General features: G+C 40.0%; 1 protein-coding gene across 8 annotated transcripts in view; it reads right to left on the bottom strand.

Annotated features, from left to right (window-relative positions):
* Positions 1–5,568: 5,568 nt before the first annotated feature.
* The window catches only part of SASH1 (SAM and SH3 domain containing 1), a 540,193-nt gene continuing 523,462 nt past the window's right edge, over positions 5,569–22,299 (bottom strand). For all 8 annotated transcript variants that reach the window (XM_051811190.1, XM_051811193.1, XM_051811191.1 and 5 more), the window contains 6 exons: positions 22,067–22,276; positions 21,201–21,351; positions 18,554–18,667; positions 11,347–12,488; positions 10,656–10,787; positions 5,569–9,839 (listed from right to left, as the gene is read on the bottom strand). In XM_051811190.1, coding sequence (XP_051667150.1) covers positions 9,579–9,839; positions 10,656–10,787; positions 11,347–12,488; positions 18,554–18,667; positions 21,201–21,351; positions 22,067–22,276 — 2,010 coding nt within the window. In that variant the 3' untranslated portion in view covers positions 5,569–9,578. The remainder of the gene's footprint in view (positions 9,840–10,655; positions 10,788–11,346; positions 12,489–18,553; positions 18,668–21,200; positions 21,352–22,066; positions 22,277–22,299) is intronic.

Raw genomic sequence — 22,299 nt, 5'->3', positions numbered from 1 at the left:
GAGTTTCTGTGCAAATATGGTTCAGACATGCTCACACTGGCTTTTTGGTAACTGGTTTGCTAGCAGTGTGGTTACTGATTCTGTCTACTGTTATTGTTTGGATTTTGTTCAGTTGTTTTTTAAAAAGCCCTTGGGTTCTAGAGGTAGTTAATGCAAAGGTGATGACAAACCTTGTAGCTGCTATTTTCTTTACAGGTTAAGCCAGTAAGAAGAAACTATATGTCTGGGAAAACTAATAATCTATTTTATATTTCCACTGCTATGTGTGAGGAAGGATGAATTGGATGTTGTGATTTGGAGCTAGCAACAGCCTGATCAGAACAACTCAGAAACACAGAACAGCGGTCCACAGTGAGAGCCTGATGTCTCACCTTGTCCAGTGGCAATTGTCCTTAGCCATGAGATGCCTGTTCTAGGGGATACCAGCGCATAGTTCCCACACATATAAAATAAGTGAGGACTTTCTTCTTTTCCTTAAATTCCTTATATATTTTTAGGTAGTTCCTCTTTGAAAAATGTATGCATAGACTAACTTATTGAATGCATGGCACATCCTTGCCTAATTCACACCAAACACACATCCAAGAATGTGAGACCTCTGTGTTTGCAGAAGGTAAGAAATGCTGCTCTTATTTTTATGACATTCACCATCTTTCCACTAATTTCTTCATCCAGCCCTTTCTTCTTTCCCTCCAGTCTCTGCCAGTAAGCCTCACTACCACCTCAGCTGTTCCATGAGCTGGTTAATCCTTTTTCTTTCCCCCATCCTTAAAGCAGCCAGGGCAAACACATGCCAAGACTACTACATAGACGGATTTTCACTTTGGCTGCTTGGAGGGACTGCTGTACTTGGGTGGCTCAGGCACGCCTTGGGAGGGCACAAAGGAAGAAGACAGGCACAGCCTGTAAATGTTATTCCCACAGCACACACAGGACTAAACAGAGGTAAGGAACACTATTGGGGCTGATATTGAAAATAATGGAAAATAAATGTTTCCTACTCTGGCACTGTGCAAACCTTGCATGAGCCTCAGGGTGCAACCTGACAGATCTTTGCAGTTTGCTCTAAATAGGATTTATCTAGATTTACTTCACTTACATCAAGAAGACAGTGTCTGTGGGATTTCACTGTTAACTGCTGCAACTTGCTGCTCTCCTGGGCCTTTTATTGCTTGTGCCTCAGGACCCAATGCTCCTGGCAGCAGGAGCAACATTTCTCAGACTTGAGCAGCGCATCTGGGATGGATGCTCTCTCAATTACCTGATTGAACTGAATTTCTCTTCTCCATATTTCATCTTGACTTCACAGAACTTAACACAAGTTCTCAGCTACAGCTGGAAAAATGAGCAGAAATAGTTACCATCTTGAAAGGTTTCCAGCTGGTTGGTTTGTTTTCCCACCTTTATTTCCCAGTTGAATATGAGATCTTTGTGAGGCTCTGATGAGGTATTCACCAAATCAGCTGTCATGTTAGCTGCATTTTTACCATGCCACTTTACACTTCTGGTGCTGCTTACACAAGGGATCACAGAGCCACTTTTGTTTGTGAACGCGCTTAAGTGAGCACCAAACAACAACCAGAACTTGAACAAAACCTTGACTTTGGTCTTCTCACAGGTTGAACAACTAACACGACAGCAGAATGCAGTAGGATCCAGCCAACAAGGATGCAAGGAATGAGGCTGAACATTTGTCTACTGTGTATGCAGAAAAGCACAGAAAAATTTGTTTATGTGTTCCTGGCCTGGAAACATCTATGGCTCTGAAGCTTTGCCTGCAAGGTTAAACACTGTGTTGCAGACATCTGTCAGCTCCAGGGGAGGCATATCTACGCACAGACAGGTATTGCATGGGAGCTTGAGCCATTGCTTTTGATGTGAATTTGCATTTAACCTCATAGACTCAGGTAAAAGCCTCCCATATTCCTGAAGCAAGACACAACTGATCAAATTGCTAAAATACGCACAAAAAAAAACCCCAAATTTTTGAATGCCTTCCAGAGGTTTTCCTATGTGCCCAAAGGCAAATTTCTGACTCACACTCCCATATATATCAGAAAGCAGCCTGAAATCCTTTCTTGCTTTGTCATGAGGTTGAGGAGAAGAAAACTGAGAAAGCAGCAATTGGTCTCAAGGCATGTTCTAAATCCAACCCTTGGGGGCTAAAAAAAGTGTCTCTCAAAAGAAAGTGGCTTAATGAATTGAGCCTCTTATCTCATTTCATTAGATGACTTTATTAAACACATAAGCACTTATTTGTGTAACTGAATTTGATCTAAGCCACTCTTCTGCTTTTCAGAAACTGCACTGCTCCGAATCCAAAGCACCTTCTGTGATGCTCATGCTTTGATGTTCATAAGCAAGTGCAGGCTGTGCCACTCCGTAACAGCAGTAGGTCTGATTGTGGTGGGAGGTGGGAGTCGTGCTTGTCACTATCAGCAAACACAGTCTTCCTCATGTAGCAGCTCCTGTGAATAGCAGGTAATTCAGTTCTTCTAAAAGAAAACAAAAAGATGTGTAGTGTTTGCCTACAGTTTTAGTGGGCTCAGGAGCATCACTAATCTTGCTTTCAGATTACAGGTAGCCAGTGCTACCTGTAAAATTGCTCTCATCTCAGGGCATAGTAGATGGTCTACAATACTGCCAATCTTTTGAGTTTTTGGCTTTGTAGAATTGCTAAGACCTGAACACACCTCCAAGTTGAACTAACCTCAGCCCTCACTACCAAACCCACTGAGGACTCTGGCATATGGACATCAAAGTGAAAGACAAGATATTGTAACACTGCTAGTTCTGCACAGAAACAGCTCACCAGATGGTTGAGGTGGCATTGCATGTTTTTTTTTAATCATCACTTAACTTGCAAGAGAGACAATTCAGTTTCACTCTTTGAGGCAGAGAAATGGTGATGGTTTTTCTGTTTGGCTAACTGCAAATGAGCCACTTAAATCAGAACTTTAAAAGTGAATGCTCATATAAAATAACAGCTTACTCATACTTCAATAAACATAAAAAAATTATAACTTTCATTTTTAGAACCTGCCGAGTATATGTTCATTACCATAGGAGTCAATGGAGCCAAAGTGCAAAAAAATAGTAGTAGATTGATAGTCTAATTCATGAGGGTGTCCCCTTTAAGGCAGGATTTGTAGACATAAACACAGGTCTTGTTTTCACAAACTTGCACAGCTGTGTAAGCATTTTGTGGCTAAATGAAGAAATGCTACTTGTGAGAATTTCAGAATAGTACATGCCAATACAAGGAATGTAGAACTTGCCAGAGATGTGCAGGACTCTGCCTACCCGGAGTGGGATCTGCCTTGGAAGAGCTAAGCCCAGAACCTCCAAGTCTATGGAGGACTCATCTCAGAGACGGTGAATTTAAATGACTGAATTCAATAAACAACAAAGCTGTTTGAAGAGCAGAATTGTAATTCCAACTCACCCTTCTCTCCTACTCAAACCTGTCTAGTCTTGGAAGCAGCTAATCCCACCAGCCATCTTTCTGTTTGACCTTAGGCACCTACAGTTTTCATGAACTCCACCTGCAGCAGGCCAAGCAACAAGGTCTCTTGAAATAAGATCTATGGCTTTGTTCTAGTCTGACTTTTTTGGAAGCATACTAATTCCATAAATGTCCTCAAAAGTTTTAAAGAGGGCTTGGGGTTTTTTTGGTGTTAAAATATTATAAGTTTGAGCCAGGCCCAAAAACAATGGAAATGATAGAATCTCAGTAATATCAGAGCTTTGGGGTCAGGGCTTGAACATTATCGGTACACTTACACCTGTAAGCACAGTCATGTGGGTGTAAGATCAGCAAAAGCCAATTGTGTTGCACAATTAAGAAAACAAATAATGATGTCTATTCATGGAGTGAAAGACTGCAGTACCTGCAAAAGGGCAAGGTTAAGAATTAATACGACTTTTGCTTTGTATTACTTCCTGAATGTTAAATGATTAACCTTTAGTAGACTCATGAGGTAGCTTTAGTGGCATACATAACATTATATTCATAGCTTTTAAGTCTCTGTGGGTTTACATGTGAAGCTTCTGCTCAGGGATAAAATTTCTTTTTCTAAGTATTAGCAGCAAGAATTTTAACGTTTCTCCCATATCTCTTTTTCTGGTGGAAACACTCGTGGAAAGAGAGCCTTTAGAATAAGGATAGGTATGTATGTGTCGGGGGGTGGTGGTGGTGGTTGGTTTTGGCAGGGGCTACTACGGTTAGCACACGTTTGGATCAAACACACCAGCAAAACTCTGAGTGCAATAGATGGAGGCTTTGTGTTTCAGCTGCTCCCAAGGCAATCCTGGACCACAGCAGTCTTGGACGGGAAGCAATACTTCTTCCAGCTGCAGAAATGGCAAGCGCCCTGGCTTTTCATGTTGTGCAGTGTTTGTTTTGTTTTTTAGTTCTGTTTTGTTACTTGAGAGACTCTTGGAAACAGGCTGTCGGTGAGCCAGCTGCATTGATTCCCGCGGGGCTGGCGGGTGCTCCCGCTGCCAGCGGCGCAGTGCCCTCTGGTGCACGGCAACAGCAGCGGCCGGGGCCGCAGCCGAACCCAGGGGTATCCACAGAGGAGACCCAAAATTAAACCTTCACATCTGACACGCCACCTCATTCCCACGAACTGTTTGCCACGTTGTACAGTTCTAGTGGGAACGCTGCCTGAGAGGAACCGAAGATTCAGCTGTCTGGATCCAACCCAAAAGATTTTTTGTTTTTCTCTTTATGTCGTTTCCAGAGCTAAGCTTCCGGTTAACAGCTAATGCAGACACAGCCCACCCTTGTTACTTAGGGCTAAATCCACAAAGGATTAACTTCAAGCTGTTGCCATGTGGACCGGGCAGCACTCTGTCAGGCAGCTAAGCACACCCATTAATTACACAGTAAATTTAACCAGACCAACAAATGCAAAGCAGTAAGTAAGGAGTCACTCAAGTGAGCTGGGAGGGCCAAGAGTCATGTCCCAAGGCTCCTTTGCCCCAAAACCTGGACACTGGCATCTTATTACAGACTGTAGACATTACCTGACTGCTCAGCAGTTACACCTTCCCTTCTCCAGAATGAGGCACCTCACCAGCCCAAGGAAGCAGAGCTGCATTTGAAAACCAGGTTTGAAATCCCTTCTTTCAGGCAATCGCTTTAACTACAGCTCCAGAGCATTGTACTCATATACTCTTTCTCTGGTTCCACCCATTTTTAATTATTCCATTACAAAGTGGAAAAGCTCCCAAGGGGGAGTCTCAGGAGACCTCTTGCACGCATCTCCTTGAGCCCAGCAGCTGGACATTCACAGGATGTAATAAAGTTTGGACACTGATGATTCACATCATATCATATTTGGATGACTGCTTCTAGTCCTGGGCTTTCAATATTTTGTTTTAAAAACCTTTTTCTCCTGCTGTAGATACGTGTCAAGAGTGCTAACAAGGAGAAGAACTAGAAGCTTGATAAGCTAGAGGGAGAGGGCCGAAGGCATAAGCAAAAAACCTAAATCAGTGGGCACTGCTACCAGAGCAATAAATAGAAGATGTGTTAGCAAAATCAAAAACAACCAAAAAAAGAGAGAGATCAAGGAAATTTATTTACTTTTGATCTATGAACAGTATGACATATAATTATAGACAAGTTTTGATACACAGGAAAACCCTTTTGTCAACCATTTTTTTTGCTAAATGAAACAGCACAATAATCTTTACACATTCATAATTTGTTTTTTCTTTTTTTTTCCTTTACAATACACAGCTTTCTTGGATTGAAGCAAACTGCAGGACATATTGAGTACTGGTATATTACAGCTACTTACATCATTTAAGAACAGCAAATGGAGAAAAATAAGTTATTTAAATATTGATTTCATATACAGAAAGTGCAACTTTGTTAGTTGTTACATAACTTGCTCGACAGTTTTGATTCCCCACAGGGTGTCAATTAATGATAAAAGTATCTTGGACTGAAAGTATTATTTATTCTAAAAATAATACAGTACAACTGCACAGCTGTGACTTGGTGAATCGACCACTATTGCTCTCTTAGAGATGATGACCTGTTTGCAGGTTTGCAATGTTTAAGGCTTCTAATCATGCTCCCAGTTTGCATCCAAAGCCAGTCTCATATGAGAGCATTGCCACCGGGATAGCAACAGTGGGTTATTGATCAAAGCTTATGGTTATGGTGACATTTAGTAATATTTTGGGTTTGCTGCTTCTATTCTTAAATAGCTGTTTGAGTTACTAAGATACAATGGATAGATATTAAACATCATTAGCCTGAGCAGAGCAGAGAAGATTCCAGCAGCAGGTTTCTTCTGTGCTTCCCAACAGTTCATGAGTGAACTTTTGCTTAGAGCACTGAATGACTGCAAGAAGATGCAAATGGTTATGGCTCTCATACCACACCACCTCACCTGCTTGGGGAATGCCACAGGTGAGTGAAACCACAGCAGGGAAGCTCAAACACTGAGAAGCTTAAGGCTTTTTTAGATTAAAACATAAACTAAAATTGTAATTCAAATTAGACCACAAAGCACAGCCTTTAAAAGAAAACAAAATAACAACTAGAACTCAAAAATCTCAAACTGCTCACTCTAGTTCTGATGGGTGTGATTTGGTTTCCCTGGGTCACATAATCATTTAAAAAGCATGGATTTACCAAGAGTGTTTGGCACACAGCTTCAGGTTATTCCCATAATTCTCCTTCTGTTAATAAGAGTGGGGAAAGTAATTAATACGGGAGAGCTTTACTGTATGACTTGCCTTCCCTGCAACACAAGGAAATTTATTTTATTTCCTTTTTTTTTGTTGCCTATAGCCAGCTTGGACTTTTCCCTTGCTCCAATATAGCTGCTGTCTACTTAATTCTACTCTGTTCTCGTCCCTGCCAGCAATCCCAGGAAGTCTCAATACTCTTTCCATCTCCTGCTTGCTGATAGTTGCCATGTAAGCCTCAGAGACCAACAACAGAAAAATCATCATTATTTAAAAACCACTTAATTTCTTTTTTTTTTCTTTTTTTTTTTCTTTAGAATCATAGAATACTGTGAGTTGGAAAGGACCCATCAGGACTCCAACTCCTGGCCCTGCACTGGACACCACAAGAATCACACCATGTTCCTGAGATCGTTGTCCAAACACTTGAACTCTGTCAGGCTCGGTGCTGTGACCACTTCCTGGGGAACCTGTTCAGTGCTCAATCACCCTCCGGGTGAAAAATCTTTTCCTGATATCCAGCATAAACTTCCCCTGACTGAGCTTCACGTTGTTTTCTCGAGTCCTGTCACTGGTCATGAGAGTGAAGAGATTGGTAGCTGTCCCTTCACTTCCCCTTGTGAGGATACTGAAGACCACCAATGAGGTCTCCCCTCAGTCTCCTCCAGGCTGAACAGACCAAGTGAACTCAGTTGCTCCTCATAAGGCTTCTCCATCAGACCCTTCACCATCCTCGTGGCCCTCCTTTGGATGATCTCTAATAGCTTAATGTCTTTTTTATACTGTGGTGCCCATAATTTCACACAGTACTCAAGGTGAGGCCAAACCACATTTTCACCAGCTGTACAAAACACCTCTGCTGTATGTTCCCTGATGCTGTCATATTAGAACATACTGATTATCCACACAACAAGGAGATCATTACAGAGATTAACTTGAGAGTAATTTCAAGTTACAACAGTGAATTAGTTGCCTTCATACAATGGTGTGCAGTAGACAGGGGTGAAATTCAAAATGAGGAAAGTAAACCTAACACCTATCAACTCTACCAGGAGCCAAATCAGTTATCATCTGTAGTCAAATGCATATTCATGTGACTTAAAACATGACCATGAAAGGATCAGATATAGTAAAGAATCCTGGAATAAACATAATTTTTCGTGCATCGATCTGGGAGCATTTTATGAGGAGGAGTCATTAGCTCAATATGAAGCTGGGATAACTGAGGCACCAAATAGCAAAGTGCCTTGTCTGATTTTATACAGTAAATTGACATCAGAACTGATATTGGAAATAGTCACACATGCTGCCCTATGCCCAGGTTTCTACACTATCTCCCTTTACCTACCAGAGTAAGCTTGCTCTGCCTTCCATGGAGTATTTGTACTACAAGAAGCTGAAGGATACCCTAAATATAGACCCCAAAGAATAAGCTGGCTATGTGCTATTCATGACAATCTGTATTTGGTATATAAAATGTATACCCAATATAGAAAAATAAAATTTGTCATTAGCCACATAGGCAACTGGAAAGTTTCACATGGATTTAGGCAGAAAAATATCATTACGTCATGGAAAAATGGTGCACCACATTTCCCAGAACAATGCTCTCTTTTAGTGAGAAGTAACATTAATGCAGTCAGGATGGATTTCAACTGTTCTAAAAATCACAGTGTTATTCATGAGACTATAGTAGAATTTCTTTTGTCCATGCAATGGAATTACTGAATTTGATGATTTCTGTGGGATATAATTTGCTTTTTCGGTGGAAGTGATTTTTCATTTGCAGAAACCCACTGTTTGGAATCAATATGGTCAGGATACCAAGTCAAAGCTGCAGCATAATGATTGACAATAAAACACAGTACACAGAATATGATTAAAATGAAAAGCAGTTACATATATACAAGGCAGTATATCTTGGAACAGTTTAGTAACAACAGTAAATGCAGACGGTAGTGAACAAGAAGTTAACCTGACAATCAAAACCTAGCATAACCCTGCATTTGTAAAAGCATCTCTACAACACAGAAAGTGTTATGATGAGGCATTTTATAGAAGCTACTTCAGCTGGAAATCACCCTAAGAGCAACTTAAGGGTGACGGGTTGAAACGAGGCTTGGGAAATGTGAATATGGGTAAGTGAACACTAGGTAACTGCTTAAAAGCTTATTTTAAGGCAAATAAAAAGCAGATTGCTAGAAAGCAGTTTTAAAAATGACCTCAGCTCTGTACAAATAAAAAGAAGCTTTCTGACTCTCCATGGGTTAGTTGCATTGGAGTGACAGAGATGGACTACACTGAAAACTAATTCCAGTCCATTAACTTTGGCCTAGCTAAAGGCTGTGTGGTGTATTGGGACCTCTACCAAGCAACAGAAAGGATGACCAGGGAGGGCTTTGTGTTTAGTTCTAGACTAAAACAAACAAAAGGCATTTGCCAAACAGCCTCTAACGGAATTTGCGCCTTGGCTTGTACCTGGTCTTTAGGACTGATTTCAGGTACCTGGAACCTAAAGGTACAGAAGACCTCTTACTAGTATCACTATCACAAACGTGAGGAAAATGTGCAAGGGTCCCTTAATTCTGCGAAGCTGTCTGGTTCTCAGGCCAACCCTGTACATTTCATGAAATAAGAATACTTTAGATGGGAGTGAGGGGGGAGCAAAGTACCACATCTATGTTACCTGGTGGTTGCTTCTCTTCTCCTTCAGTTGCCAAAGACTTTCATATCCTCTGAAGAAGATATCTGCCTGTCCTTGGGAGCCACTTCCTTGATCCCTTTAGCTATGTGAAGTAATTAGAGCAATACTGGTGCAAGAAGAAGCAGTGAATTCTCAACCAGGCAATGTCACACTATGGAGCATGTTAAATTGCTTCTGGATCAAGAGGTTTGAAGAGTCTTGCCGCTGCCAGGAGCTTGCTTATGTGCCTTTCCTCTGTGATGCCAGCTTTTTGAAGGAAAGTTTGTGACAGAGAAGGCACTTTGCTCAGTGTGTTGAATCCTGCTTCTGTAAGCAGGCTGGAATACATAGGCAGACCAATGGAAATCAGCCAGTCAGATACAGAGGTGATGAGTCCTGGAGATACAGGTTTACGGCAAATTTCAGTGAGTCCTCCACTTGGAATCTGGGGAGTGAAAAAAACAGAAAGAAAATAGAACGCTTAATGTCAAACATATCTGCCTTTACAGCAAGTCTTTTTCTTTTTTCCCCTCTTCCAAACTGGTATATTTTCATAGCAGATGTTTCAACTTCTCTCATGTCAGATTTGTCAGTATGAGAGCAGTGTGGACTAAAGGGCTAAGATTACTTGGCACAGAAGCAATAATTTTGGCAATACAGACACAGTGGGCAGTATCCAGCTGCTTGGGTAACTGTCATGTGCCACTCTGAATTAGTCTGAGAACAGTAAAAAATATCCAGTAAAAAGACTTTTCAGAGTGATACGTTTAATTTCTCAGTAAGGCAAGAGAATACAAATTTTGTCTATTACCTCCTCAAATGGACCAAGTTTTCCTAGAAAAAGCCATGTTTTTGACTGTTTTCCCCTCCTGCTTTTGCTACGGAGGAGTGGACACTAGTATAGTTTAAGAAATAAAAAAGGAGTATAAACCCTTTCAGATTTCAATACAGAAGCATTTAATACATGTCACTCTTAGTGAGCAAGTATCTGTTACCACTGCTTGCAGTCTGCTTAGACTTCTAAGACTATTATTCAGTCAAGAGAAGGATATCCACGCTCCTTTCAAATACTAACTGTCCTCCTTTCGGACAGGAGGAGGTATATCCTGCCCCTACAGTACCTCTACCTATGTTGCACCTGCTGGATGAATATAGGGAGCACATTTGTACTAGGGCTTCACAAGAATCTCCCTTTACTACTAGTCAGTCCTTTTAAAAGTCTGCTCATAAACAAGAAGATTTGGTTTATGGAAATACTCACTGCCATGCGATGCTGTTTCCTCAGCTGCTTTACCCGGATTTGGTCCAGGTTTGTGGCAACATCCTTTTCAGGCTGCTCTAAGTCTTCAGAGTACCTCTGTACCAAAGCCTCGGGAATGCCACAGCGACCGTGCTGAATGTTCCCAGCCAGACACAAAGGAGAGCAGACAAATTAAAGAAGTGTATCAATACAGACCAAAAAAGAAGTGTAGGATGGGAGCAAGAAGGAGCTTTCCTCGAGGTTCCATGAAAACTGAAAAAAGCAAACCCTTAGGGAGGGACTGGATCTTAAGACTCATTCCTTCCCCTCAAAAAAAAAGATGTCTAATTGATGCTATCAATTTAGAGTTCCTTGGAAGCATAAAATTTAATCATTACTTTCTTTTTCAGCTCTACTTCCCCACATCAGCAGAGAAAGAGACATTTCCATGCCTGGTCCACCAAGGCACCAGTGGTCTGAAAAGATGAAGGTTCAGAATAGGTCTGGGATTTCTCAGTCCCCCACAACACAAGAGTTCCTTTAGGCATAAAGTCTGATAGTAAAGACAAACAGAGTTATAGAATGTCTAATGTCTCAATGATTTTTGATTTATCTAGGCTGGTTACTCACAGAAAAAAATTACAGACAATAAATGAAAGGCTATCCCTTGGAATGCTAGCAGAATGAAACCATTGAAATGGTTACCACTTACCTTGTCTGAGTACGGTTCTTCAGTAAGATCAATGTCTTCAGACTGCAACTTGTTTTCTATCACCATTTCCAGATCCATTCCCCTGCTACAAGACACTTTCCTTGCTGAAGCAGGACCTAGCTTTACCACGTGCTGCTGAACACTAGCAGTCTCTGGGAGCTCTGACAGCCAGGGTGGGAGTGGGCTAGGAGGGGTATTAGGCTCATGTTCAGAGGACGTCCTATGGACAGGTACTCCATGACAATCAATGGGACCGGATGAGCTGGTCTTTTTTACTGGCAAACATGGTGCTTCTAGGCTTGAGTGGTTCCCACTTGTGGTCATGGGAGGATGGTGTAATCCATTAGAAAGGCGTTCTCGGCATTTTTTGGCAGGGACAGGTGGTGGTTGAGAAGGATTTTTTGGTTGCATTCTTGCCTCATTTGTGCCTTTTTGCTCAGCTTCTAGACCTCCCTTGAGGACTGGAGCATAATCAGCCCGTGCAAGGTCATGAAAGCCTTTACTTTGTATTTCCAGAGGCATCCTTGTATTTTCAGAGGCATGATGCATCACTAAGGCAGGCTGAGCTTCATAGTTTTTCAGGGGGAATGGAGCAGGCTTTTCACCTGCAGTTTCCACTACAGAGCAGTTCAATTCCTTAGCTCTTCCCTTCTGAGAACTAGCAGCTCCCTTACTCTGCTTAGCCATGAAGTCATCTACCATACAGCTGCCTCCATGAGCGTGAGGTGGCAGGGCAGAGCCAGTTGCCTTTTTTGCTACATCCAGTGAATCCTGAGGAAAAGAACCTACTTGCTTGCTAGTGTCCTGTAGGTTAGCACTGGATTCTCCCTGGAGATCATCCAGCGAGTGAGATCTTGGCCATGTATCTACATCCTGAGGTCCATCCAGAGTTTCATAGCTCCGACAGACGGCAACCGGTAAACTTCTGCGGTTCTTCTTCAGACCTGTGATGGCTGGAGGTTGGACAGAGCCCTTCAGAGCATGATGTGCACAACCCAACCCTTTTTCCCCATGCTGTAGAGTTTCTATTGACTTGGTCAATGGAAGCGTGGGATAATTTGATAGCTGGTTTCTGCTGAAATCCTTAAAGCTACGGTCACTTGCTGATTTTGAGGGCAGAAGACAGGTTCTTCGAGTTTTACCTAGAAACAAGTAAATTCACGATTAAAAAAAAAAAAAACCCTGCAGCATAAATTAGAGATCACTTATAAATGGTTTTGAAAAAAAAAACAAAAAAAGATTTATTCTCTCTTTGTTAACTCTAAATGTACAAGAACTCAGTGCCATTTTAAGCATATGAATTTGTGAACTTCAGGTTTATTTGCGAAGAACTAGTAAATGTGACCACATAAGTAAATATATTCATAATACTTAATATCCTTCCTATTCTCCAATTTGCAGAGATTTGAGGTTTAGCTCATATAAACCTTTTTCATGTAGAAACATCCTATCGTTAGAACTGATACCCTATATCACTCCTCCTGCACAAGAAAGTACAGGAAGACTGGTTTAGCACCAGCCCCTTTGTTAAACTACTTTTAGAAACAGCAGAGTTTTATAGAAAAAGATCTTATGAGATGGAGAAATGTTTCAGAAGGGAGTTTCAAGTGTGACTAGTATCAGCATTAGTCTCATGTCATATGTCTCATGTCTGGGGGGTTATCAAAGTGGAAGGTCTTAGAGATTTGGTGTTTTATTATAAACACTTAAGATGTCAATATGAATCACACGTTCTTTGTAAGCTTTATTTTATACTTTTATAAACACCACTGATTTTAAACAGTGAAGTCCACCAACTCTGTTTGACAGAAAAATCCCGATCAAAGGGACTGCGTCTACTAGAGTATTCATTACTTGAAATACAAGGTCTTTTATCAAATACTATATAGATGTTTTTTCTTTTTAACAAGACAGAAGTAAATTTATCTCAAAGCCAATGACCTCTGAGAATAACAGTACATCCTGAACAGTTATTGTTTTCAGGGTGACATGGATACTTTCCCCCATGTACAGTAAGCTTTCTAAAATCAGGATAGATAGATAGATAGATAGATAGATGGATAGACAGAGAAAGAGAGAGAGAGAGAGATAAAGCTCAAAATTTCTTTTTCCAATGGAAAGGAAAAAATCCAAACAGCCAAAACCTCAAACCAAAAGATTTGGCTAAATGCTATCAAAAGTCTGTAATAAAAGGTAATCAATAGCTGCCAATTAAAAGACCTGATCATTTTAGAAATCTGAGAGGTTTTGCTTACTACATCAGAACTAAAGTAATCTGGTGTACTTTTAAGCAATAGATGTTTTCTTCTCATGCAGCTTGCCTTCAAAGCGTTATCCTGAAAGAAGTTCAGTGTTTGGGTTTTGAATAATATACACTGCTTGCTTTGCATATGAATGAAAGAACCTGTTTAACCTAAAAAAGAAATAGCTTGCATTCTCTTGCATCTTACTCTGCTCAAAGAGTTTAAAAATCAAAGTATCCAGAAAACTAGAAAAGAAAATGGAGGTTACATTTAGGAAGAGATAAGGAAAACCCTCCCATCAAAAAAAGTTACTGTATCTAAAATCAAGGTGTGCCTACAAGGATGAATGCGAGCACACAGGAACTCCTTTCTCAGAAGCTGTATGGTTCGCAGTTCAACTCAAATTAAATATTACTATTTCCACAAAGTGCTAAAAGAGACACATCCCACATTAAAGTTGGCCCCCTAGCTACTACCTTGAGTTCAGGTAGCTCAGAGAACTAGCAGAGAGACCTCTCTGTCTGCATCTTTCCAAGGATCTTGGCCACTGCCTTCTGAAAATAACTTGAAATCACATTAAAGAGACGTGTAAGAAATGTTATATTCATTTTTTAGTGCCTTCAGGCACTAATGTCAATATGTAATGAGAATGGAAAGAAGTGTTCTCTTTCCATTATTCATATTTGCCAGCACATGTCTGTCTTGTGCAATAATTCACCCTATTGTCCGGGGCTTGCTGTCAAAGCTCACATAACAAAATCCATGTACCTTCTTTTCAATCTGAAATACTAACCAGGGGTTACACCAGTTTAAGGAAAATCCACTCAGGAACCTCAACATTGAAATAAAAGTTGTGAGAAATGCTACTCCTGTGCAATATAAGCTCTTACTGAAGCCATAAGGATATCTAGTAAGCAGCATTGCATTTCATTTCATCAAAAATGGAGTATGTCTGTGTAAGGGCAGTAGCCTGGGAATGGAAAAAAGAAGAAATGGGGAACAGGAAAAGGAAGAAGAAAAAACCAAGAAAAATGAGAAAAGCAAATTTTTCTTAAAGTAAAATCAAATCTTTAGTTCATTCTACCCCTGTTATGCTTAAAAATACAAATGAAGTTAGAATTGAAGTTCAAAACATTTTGTCTATAACATATATAATCAAACACGCCATCTTTAAGCTCTCTGCTTCAGAATGGTTCAAAAGATACTGCTGGGTTCAATGTTACTGCTTTGTACAGAGGTCGCTGGTTGAGAATGTAATTTCTTTTATGTAGACTTAAGTCAAGAGCAGTATCAGGAGGGCAGCTGTGATTTCTCTTTTTCCATCTGTTCCTTCCCCCCTCCTGACTGCCAGGTATAACTTCATTATGCTTCTGTGAAACTAAGAAAGGAAGGCAGTATTTCCTGAAAACAGACTTTAAAACATATTTTTAAGTTGTTTTCATAAAGTGGAGAGTTACATAAATAATGTCCACAAATGTAACATTCCCTACCTTGAGAAAAAAAGAAGAAAACAAACTACAAGAGTTAAAGTGTATAGCTAGTAAGGTTTAAAACACATTTTTAATGTTAGGATTTTTGATAATAACTCAGTCTTATGAACCCCCAGTACAGTTAAGCAGTCTAATGCCTTTCATAGTGCTGTTAACCACGGTGGCATCTCTGATTTAAATGTGCGCAGAAGGACAGAGGTGATTGGGTAAAAACTAAGATTACAAAGGTGGAACTTGTATAAAATGAATGAAAAGTTTATATTATTTCCAGGTTCAGTTCAAGCTATGGTGAATACTTTAACTCTTCTATTTAATGTTATGGTGCAGTTTTTGCTAGACAAAGCACTGTCCACCTCTCATGATACTTATTATTAGATTACAGACATGGAACTTTTAAATTCCTTGTCATCATCTGCCTCAGAAGAAAAGAGACTATCTTGGGGAATATTCTAGAGCCCTCAATTTCTAGAGGTAGCACAGCTATAGCAAAAAATTTTCAGTCTTTCCCTTAGTACTTCTTTTTCCATATGGAAGACAGTCCTCAGAAATTTAAGTATGCAAAACCAGACACAGAATGCATTCAGTGGCTTGCCCAAATCCATATTTTATTAACTTCATTTTGACATTACTTTATGTGGTTGTATTTTGGGTGCATTTCAAACAGGTCTGTTGACACAACAAAGATGATGGCACATTAGACAATAGTAGCCTCATCGCTTTTTCTATTGATTACAATCTAGTAGAAATGCACATTATATTAGGCAATGTGGCCACCTGTTTTGCTGCTTCCTTTTCTGACTAATTAGGACTGAATGTTTAAGTGCTTAGGATGCCTGCCTGGCACTGTGGAAATCTGGGACTCAGTTTCTGAACAAGTCAGAGAATGCCCTTATCCCACCTGATAAAGCTGTGGTTTGTCTGCTCATTCAACTCTGTGCATTGCATGTGCAATTCTCATCTCTTCATGTCCCTTAAAAAAGTTATACAGCATAAGTAAAGCTTCAAAGAAGCCAGGCATGACCAGGGACATGAATGACCTATAGGGAATAATTAGTAGGCCTTCTCAGACTAGAAAAGAGATGACTTGGGAAGGAGTATGACAGAAGTCATACACAGACACTGTTAGGTATGGAGGTTCTATGGAAGACAAGGGATGTTCATAAAAAGTTTCAGAAAAATGGATGAATGCCAGGAAAGAGTACTCAAATTTTGAAGTTCTTAAATGATGAATTCCCCAAGAATGTATTGGGAAGCATCAAATATGCTTGCTCTGTTCCTATTCTGTTCTGTAGCTATCTGCTTTTGTCTGGTCCTGTGAAAACCAGTTTTCCAATGTGGTTTCCAAATGAATCTGAGACTGTTAATGCCTGCATGCAAAACAAGCCCAATAACTGCACCACTGTCAGATGTTTAAAGGACAGCTTGCTCTCTCTGCCTTGTTTCTATATGGACTAATTGTCCATAGATGGTTGCTTTCTGCTCTGAGGTTCTTCTTGTCTAAGACGGGATAGGTCACAAACCATATGTTCCTTGCTTTCTGTGAATTGAAATAAAACCACAATGCTGCTGTAAGTACACTGTGGATACCTAAGAGAATACCCAAATTTTTCTGCAGTGGGACCCAGAGAAGTACTTACAAAACATACATGTGGACCACTGCTATAGTACATAGCAAACAATTTTCTAGCCAAAATATAAGAGTAGCTCTGAAATCTTGAATTGATACCAAAAGATCCAGTATCAGCCCCAAACCAGACACTACAGAAGTCATCAAAATATTATGTATAAAAATTCCTCAGAAAATCTGAAGATTGGTTCCTTCTCAGAATGCATTTGCCCTTTATGAAGTGCTGATCTGCACAATATGATGTTTATACCAGACAAATGACTACCCTTATTTTAAAAGATGAGAACACAATCTATTTTGAAAACAACATGCATACAAACAACTATGGTCCATGAACCTTGCAAACAAGGTGGAGTAGATTTCAGATTAACTAGCCTTGACAAAATCTCTGAATGAATCCAATATCAAATGTTCTTTTCATAATGGTTTTCAAACCAAGCACTAAATGCATTTGTGAGCAAAAATGATGCAGAAATGCAGCAAACCATTCATAAAAAGCAATATAAAAATCATCAGCATTTCACGTTCTAGAAAACTCAGACAGGAATATTAGTTTAAATGTAAGTATCTAAGCAGACAGGCAATGCCAATTGCTTTCTAAAGGTTTTATTATATTGTTAAAATAAGGAAAATGTACAGGCAGCACTTTAATTTCAGTGTTACAGCTATCATTATGATGGCACTTAGAGACAAAAATGAAAGGAAATTGTCACACATGCCATATATTTAGCTATGGTTCTATTCCAGCATGCCTACTGGATGTGGATTCGTATTCAAGAAAAAGAACTCCCTGCTTTCAGGAATTTAGTATATTGTTGATTTCAGGCATTCAGCTTCAAAGTAAATTCTGATTTTCTTCAACAAATTGTTATTTTTGAGCGGGAGACTGACAGAAAATGCACATACTAAGAGAAAGATCTTTAGCTCATATTTTAAATTGGAAAAATAGTCACATACAGTATCTATTTATTCTGTTCTTGGTTTCCTATTTATGCTGGATGTCAGTGATGAAACCGGGCAGTCTGAGGCCAAACCATGGCTCAAATGCTTGGAGCGATAATGCCAAACTCAAACCAGTATTTTATCTTTTAATATTTCATCCCTAATGACAAATTTAGACCATCTCTCAAGTAAAGCATGCTCTGTTTTTTTTAGAACAGAGACAAAAAATCTCTATTATCACCTGCCTTAGTAATTTTTCAATGCATCACCTTTTACTGATGCAGGATAAGGCAAAGGGAACTGATATCATTAGTAACTTTTTCTTTTAGTTTATTTCCATGCAAACTTCTCAACTAATTAACTTTCTAGTATTCATACACTAAGAAGTCCTAAATCTCTGCAGTTGGGTTCTGATCAGAGGAGAATGCAACATGCAACCTAAGCAAACACAAAAATATGGCCTAAAATAGAGAACATTTTTTCTTAACAGAAAAAATCCTCCTAATCTCTGCAGAGTTCAGAGACTTCTCCATCGGTGATCCCTTGGACAAGGGCTATTGGTGTGCAAGTAGTGCAAGTCTCAAGAAGCACAGTGGCATGAGAATATGACTGGGAGTGGAGAAGGCAGGGAATGGTAGTGAGAGTGCCTGTTGCCCTAAGATCATAAAAGAAAGACTATTTGTGAAATGTGATCTGTTTCCTTTATTTATGCAAATAAATAAATTAGAAACAGTAGCAATGAAAACCAATGGCTAAAGCCAAGAGGGAAAGAGGTAATCAGAGCAAAGGAGAAAGTCAAGTGTGAAGTAGCTTTTGTTAGCTAAGAACAGGAGGAGAAGTATATGAAGTTATCTACTGAAAAAAAAGACTGAAGGAATTTTAAGGCTCATTGCTGTCACCATTACCATTCTCCAGGTTTTCACTGCTTTCGTAGCAGCCAGAATCCCGAGGAGAGCATCCGGTTAGGCCTTGGCCTTCAATGAGAAGTTTCTCCTGAGATCCTGACTGGTCGCTGTTACCTAGAGGATGTGAGAATACAGTGAAAAACAGGCAAACAGGAAATGTGACTGAACTTCTCAACCTTCCATTTCAAACACCACTATTTTGTGTGTCCGGAGAAGGGCAATGGAGCTGGTGAAGGGTCTGGAGCTCAAGTCTTATGAGGAGTGGTTGAGGGGGCTAAGGTTGTTTAGCCTGGAGAAAAGGAGGCTCAAGTGTGACCTTAATGCCCTCTATGACTACCTGAAAGAAGTCTGTAGCCAGGTGGAGGTTGGTCTCTTCTCCCAAGTAACAAGTGATAGGACAAGAGGAAACAGCTTCAAGTTATATCAGGGGAAGTTTAGTTTGTGAACTAAGACAAATTTCTTCACTGAAAAGGTGGTCAGGCACTAGAAAAGGTTGCCTAGTGCAGTGGTTGAGTCATCATCATTGGAGGTATTTAAATGGTGTGTAGATGTGGCACTTAGGGACATGGTTTAGCAGTGGACTAGGTTGGACTTGATGATCCTAAAGGTCTTTATCAACCTAAGTAATTCTATGATCTTTCCTGTTGTATTAATTGTATCAGACCACTGTTTTATAAAAGTGAGCATTAGGAAAAGCCATCACAAATGTTGGAAACATTCATCCTGTTTGGTAAATATGCAACAGCTTCAGCAAGAGTGTGAGGGAGCAGCATGGTACATAATAAAGCAGAATAGAATTCACGTGCGCAACTTAAAACCACGGAAATTTACTTAAAATGATGCTGTAAAAGTTCTTTCTAAGACTTAAAAAAACTCCCAACACTGAAAAAAAAGAAGAAAAAAACACTGAAAAGAACCAACTCAAGTAAAAAAGAATAAAATTCGAATTCTGAATTACCTTTGAGAAGACCCAGAGGAAGGATCAGGAGTGGGTCTGGTACATTAGATACTGTCCCCTAACAAAGGACGAAGGGACATGGAAGAGACTAGTGGTATCAATTCCTTCCTTCCTTGGTCTATGCAAAAAGACAACACTCAAGTGTGGTCCACTCAGGCTGCATAGACTGGATTCCAGGAATTTACTCAGAATGTGTTGTCAGAAATCATATTTTGTAAAGAAGCTAAATCTAGAGCTAAAGATAAAGAAAACCAACCTCATGATGCAAGGATACAGTTTATGCTGTGGGTTTCTATATCAGCAATGAAATGTCAGAAATGATTATTCCAATTCCTACTCTCAGCACATGACAGGTAATTATGCGGTGGAACTATGTACTGTTGTCTCTCCCAGGTTAGAGCTGTCTGGTTCCCACTTCTCTTTCTCCTCATCACCCTGACTTGGAGCTGGAATTTGTACTTTCCAACCACCACATCTTCAAGTTTTCAAACCAAAATTGAAGGGCCTTGAAAAAATTATTTCTTCAGGGAAGTAAGCATTCTAAATAGGTCTGCAAATAATGAAGAGAAGCTCATGTTGGGTGACAAAAACCTACTCTGATATTAGTGAAAAGACCCTAATTTTGCAACTGTGGCTTAATTGTGGGGGTAGAGAAGGGCAAAGAAAGAACAGATGACTCTCTGGGAAATGAACAAGAAAGCCACATGTCACTGGGAACTTGGGCCACACAGCACTGTCTAAAGATACTAATTACACATATCACTATAATTGAATTAAGCATTGCCCACTTAACAAGCAGCTGTTTAAATTGCTGCTATGGCAGTTTAAGATAAAACACAGGAATTTGCACAGAAGCAGCTGAGAAAGCCCTCACACAATCCATTCCGCTGATTCTGCTCAGTGGATACTAATATCCTGCCGACACTTGGGGATGAAGGGGAAATTCAGCACTGTCTTAGGTTGCTGTAACTAGGTCCCGCTTATTGCTATGCAGCAAAGACACACTCGAATTCAACTGCTATGCCTTACTCCACTTTTCCTTATCTTTGCAACCACTTGCCTGAGATCACATGTACAGTGGGCAAAATTGCACTGCTGCACATTAGATATGTGGGTCACTGTCTTTCACTCTTTGCACTTGACTGATATGTTTGCTTCCTTTGAAAATCACTGTTTTGTCATATATACAACCTGAAGCTACCTATACAATCCTGCAATTAACAGTCCCAAGAACCATATGAATGTGCAGGTAAAATTAATTCACATTACACTTCTCCACAACTCTCTGAGCTTTGAATTTTTTCCTATCCTTGATAATCTTAATCTCGTCCCTCTAGTCTGAAGATTTCTTCTTTCCTATTCTCTATGTGTCAGACTCTTCTTTTGAGTAGGTTATCTCATGATTTGTTCTTGAACATCAGTATTCTAAAGCATTATGTATTGTACACTTGATATTAATTAAGTTGGGTGGCAGGGCTTACACGAACAGAAGAATTTTGGAAGAACTAAAGCAAATCTTAAGTCACTCCTCAAAAATCTAACATGTTACATGGGGTTACCGTGGAAGTAACTCCATTAGATAAAAAAAAAAAGGGATCAAAATCCTGGAACCAGTTTTCTGTTTTAAGGTGTTCACAAGGTTCTTGGTAGAGCTCTAGTAAAACAGAAAACCTCAAACATCCCACGTACTATCATATTCCTGTAGAAGTTCCACTGCTGTGAGAAGAACAGCTCTGTGCTCAGGATCTCGGATGTTCAGTTCATCCAAATCTTCTTCTTCTAAAAGCTTAAAGGTATCCAGATCTTCATAACCATTGAATAGAAAAGTGGGCATGTGCTCCTGCACAAATGGAAAATAAAGAGGGGAAAAAAAAAGAGCTGTAAGACAACAAATTTATTCAATTTATTTTGTCAATAAAGATACTAGATGAGATTTTTGCACCCAGTAAAAAGGCAGTAGTTAAGCAAATGCAAACCAGTGCACAGCACCAAAATTATAGTATTACAGTTTGTATAAACAGTGCTCAGAGTTCAGAAAAGTAGCTGTGGCAGAAGTAGAATGCTGCACATATTTTTGTATTTGAAATGCACTATATTAGATGGTCTGGGTATCAATGCTACCTGAACACACAGTATGGTATGGCTCTGCAAGAGGGGAGAAGTATGAAGGGTGAATGACAGCCACATCAATCTATCTCTAGCACTTCTGAACAGAAACGTAGAAAAAACCTGTCCTCTTTAAAGACGGGATAACCATTGTTATTTTACACATTTTGCTTGCCTCTGGAGTGTTAGCTAGCGGCCATACTATGCAACGATTTACAGTCTCTGAGTACATGACTTGCAGCCTGAGGCACTTCATCAAGCCTGACAGACAGTTCTGTCTGGCCTCAGCTATTTTCACTCTGCAGCTAAGATCTGATTCTGCTAAGTGGTGTCACAAGCCTTAGGATTATGAGTCTGGTGTGCAACTTTCTAAACTAACAACTCAAAAGGTGTGGTCCCCCTCCCCTAAGCAAAACTGAAGGGTAAATAGAGAGAGAGAGAATTTGGACCTTTAAGTTGATGCGATCCAAGAGATCCTCAACTGACTTGGGCTGGGGTGGTCTGCTTTTTCGACGTCTCCTGGTGGGCCGCTTTGGCTTCTCTTCCTCTTCATTTAACACATCCACATAGATAAATTTGAAAGTGCCAACTTTGTTGTTCAACAGGCCCATCCAAGTGCCCATGGGGGGTTTGCTGATTATATCAATGATGTCACCCTTCTACAGACCAAAGAAGCAAGAAA

This window comes from Manacus candei, unplaced genomic scaffold, assembly GCF_025592945.1.
Source record: "Manacus candei isolate 608988 ecotype Guabito, Panama unplaced genomic scaffold, ASM2559294v1 h1tg000081l, whole genome shotgun sequence".
Classification (NCBI taxonomy): Eukaryota; Metazoa; Chordata; class Aves; order Passeriformes; family Pipridae; genus Manacus; species Manacus candei.
The sequence above is the reverse complement of the archived record's forward strand: the minus strand, read 5'-3'. Positions and strand labels throughout refer to the sequence as shown.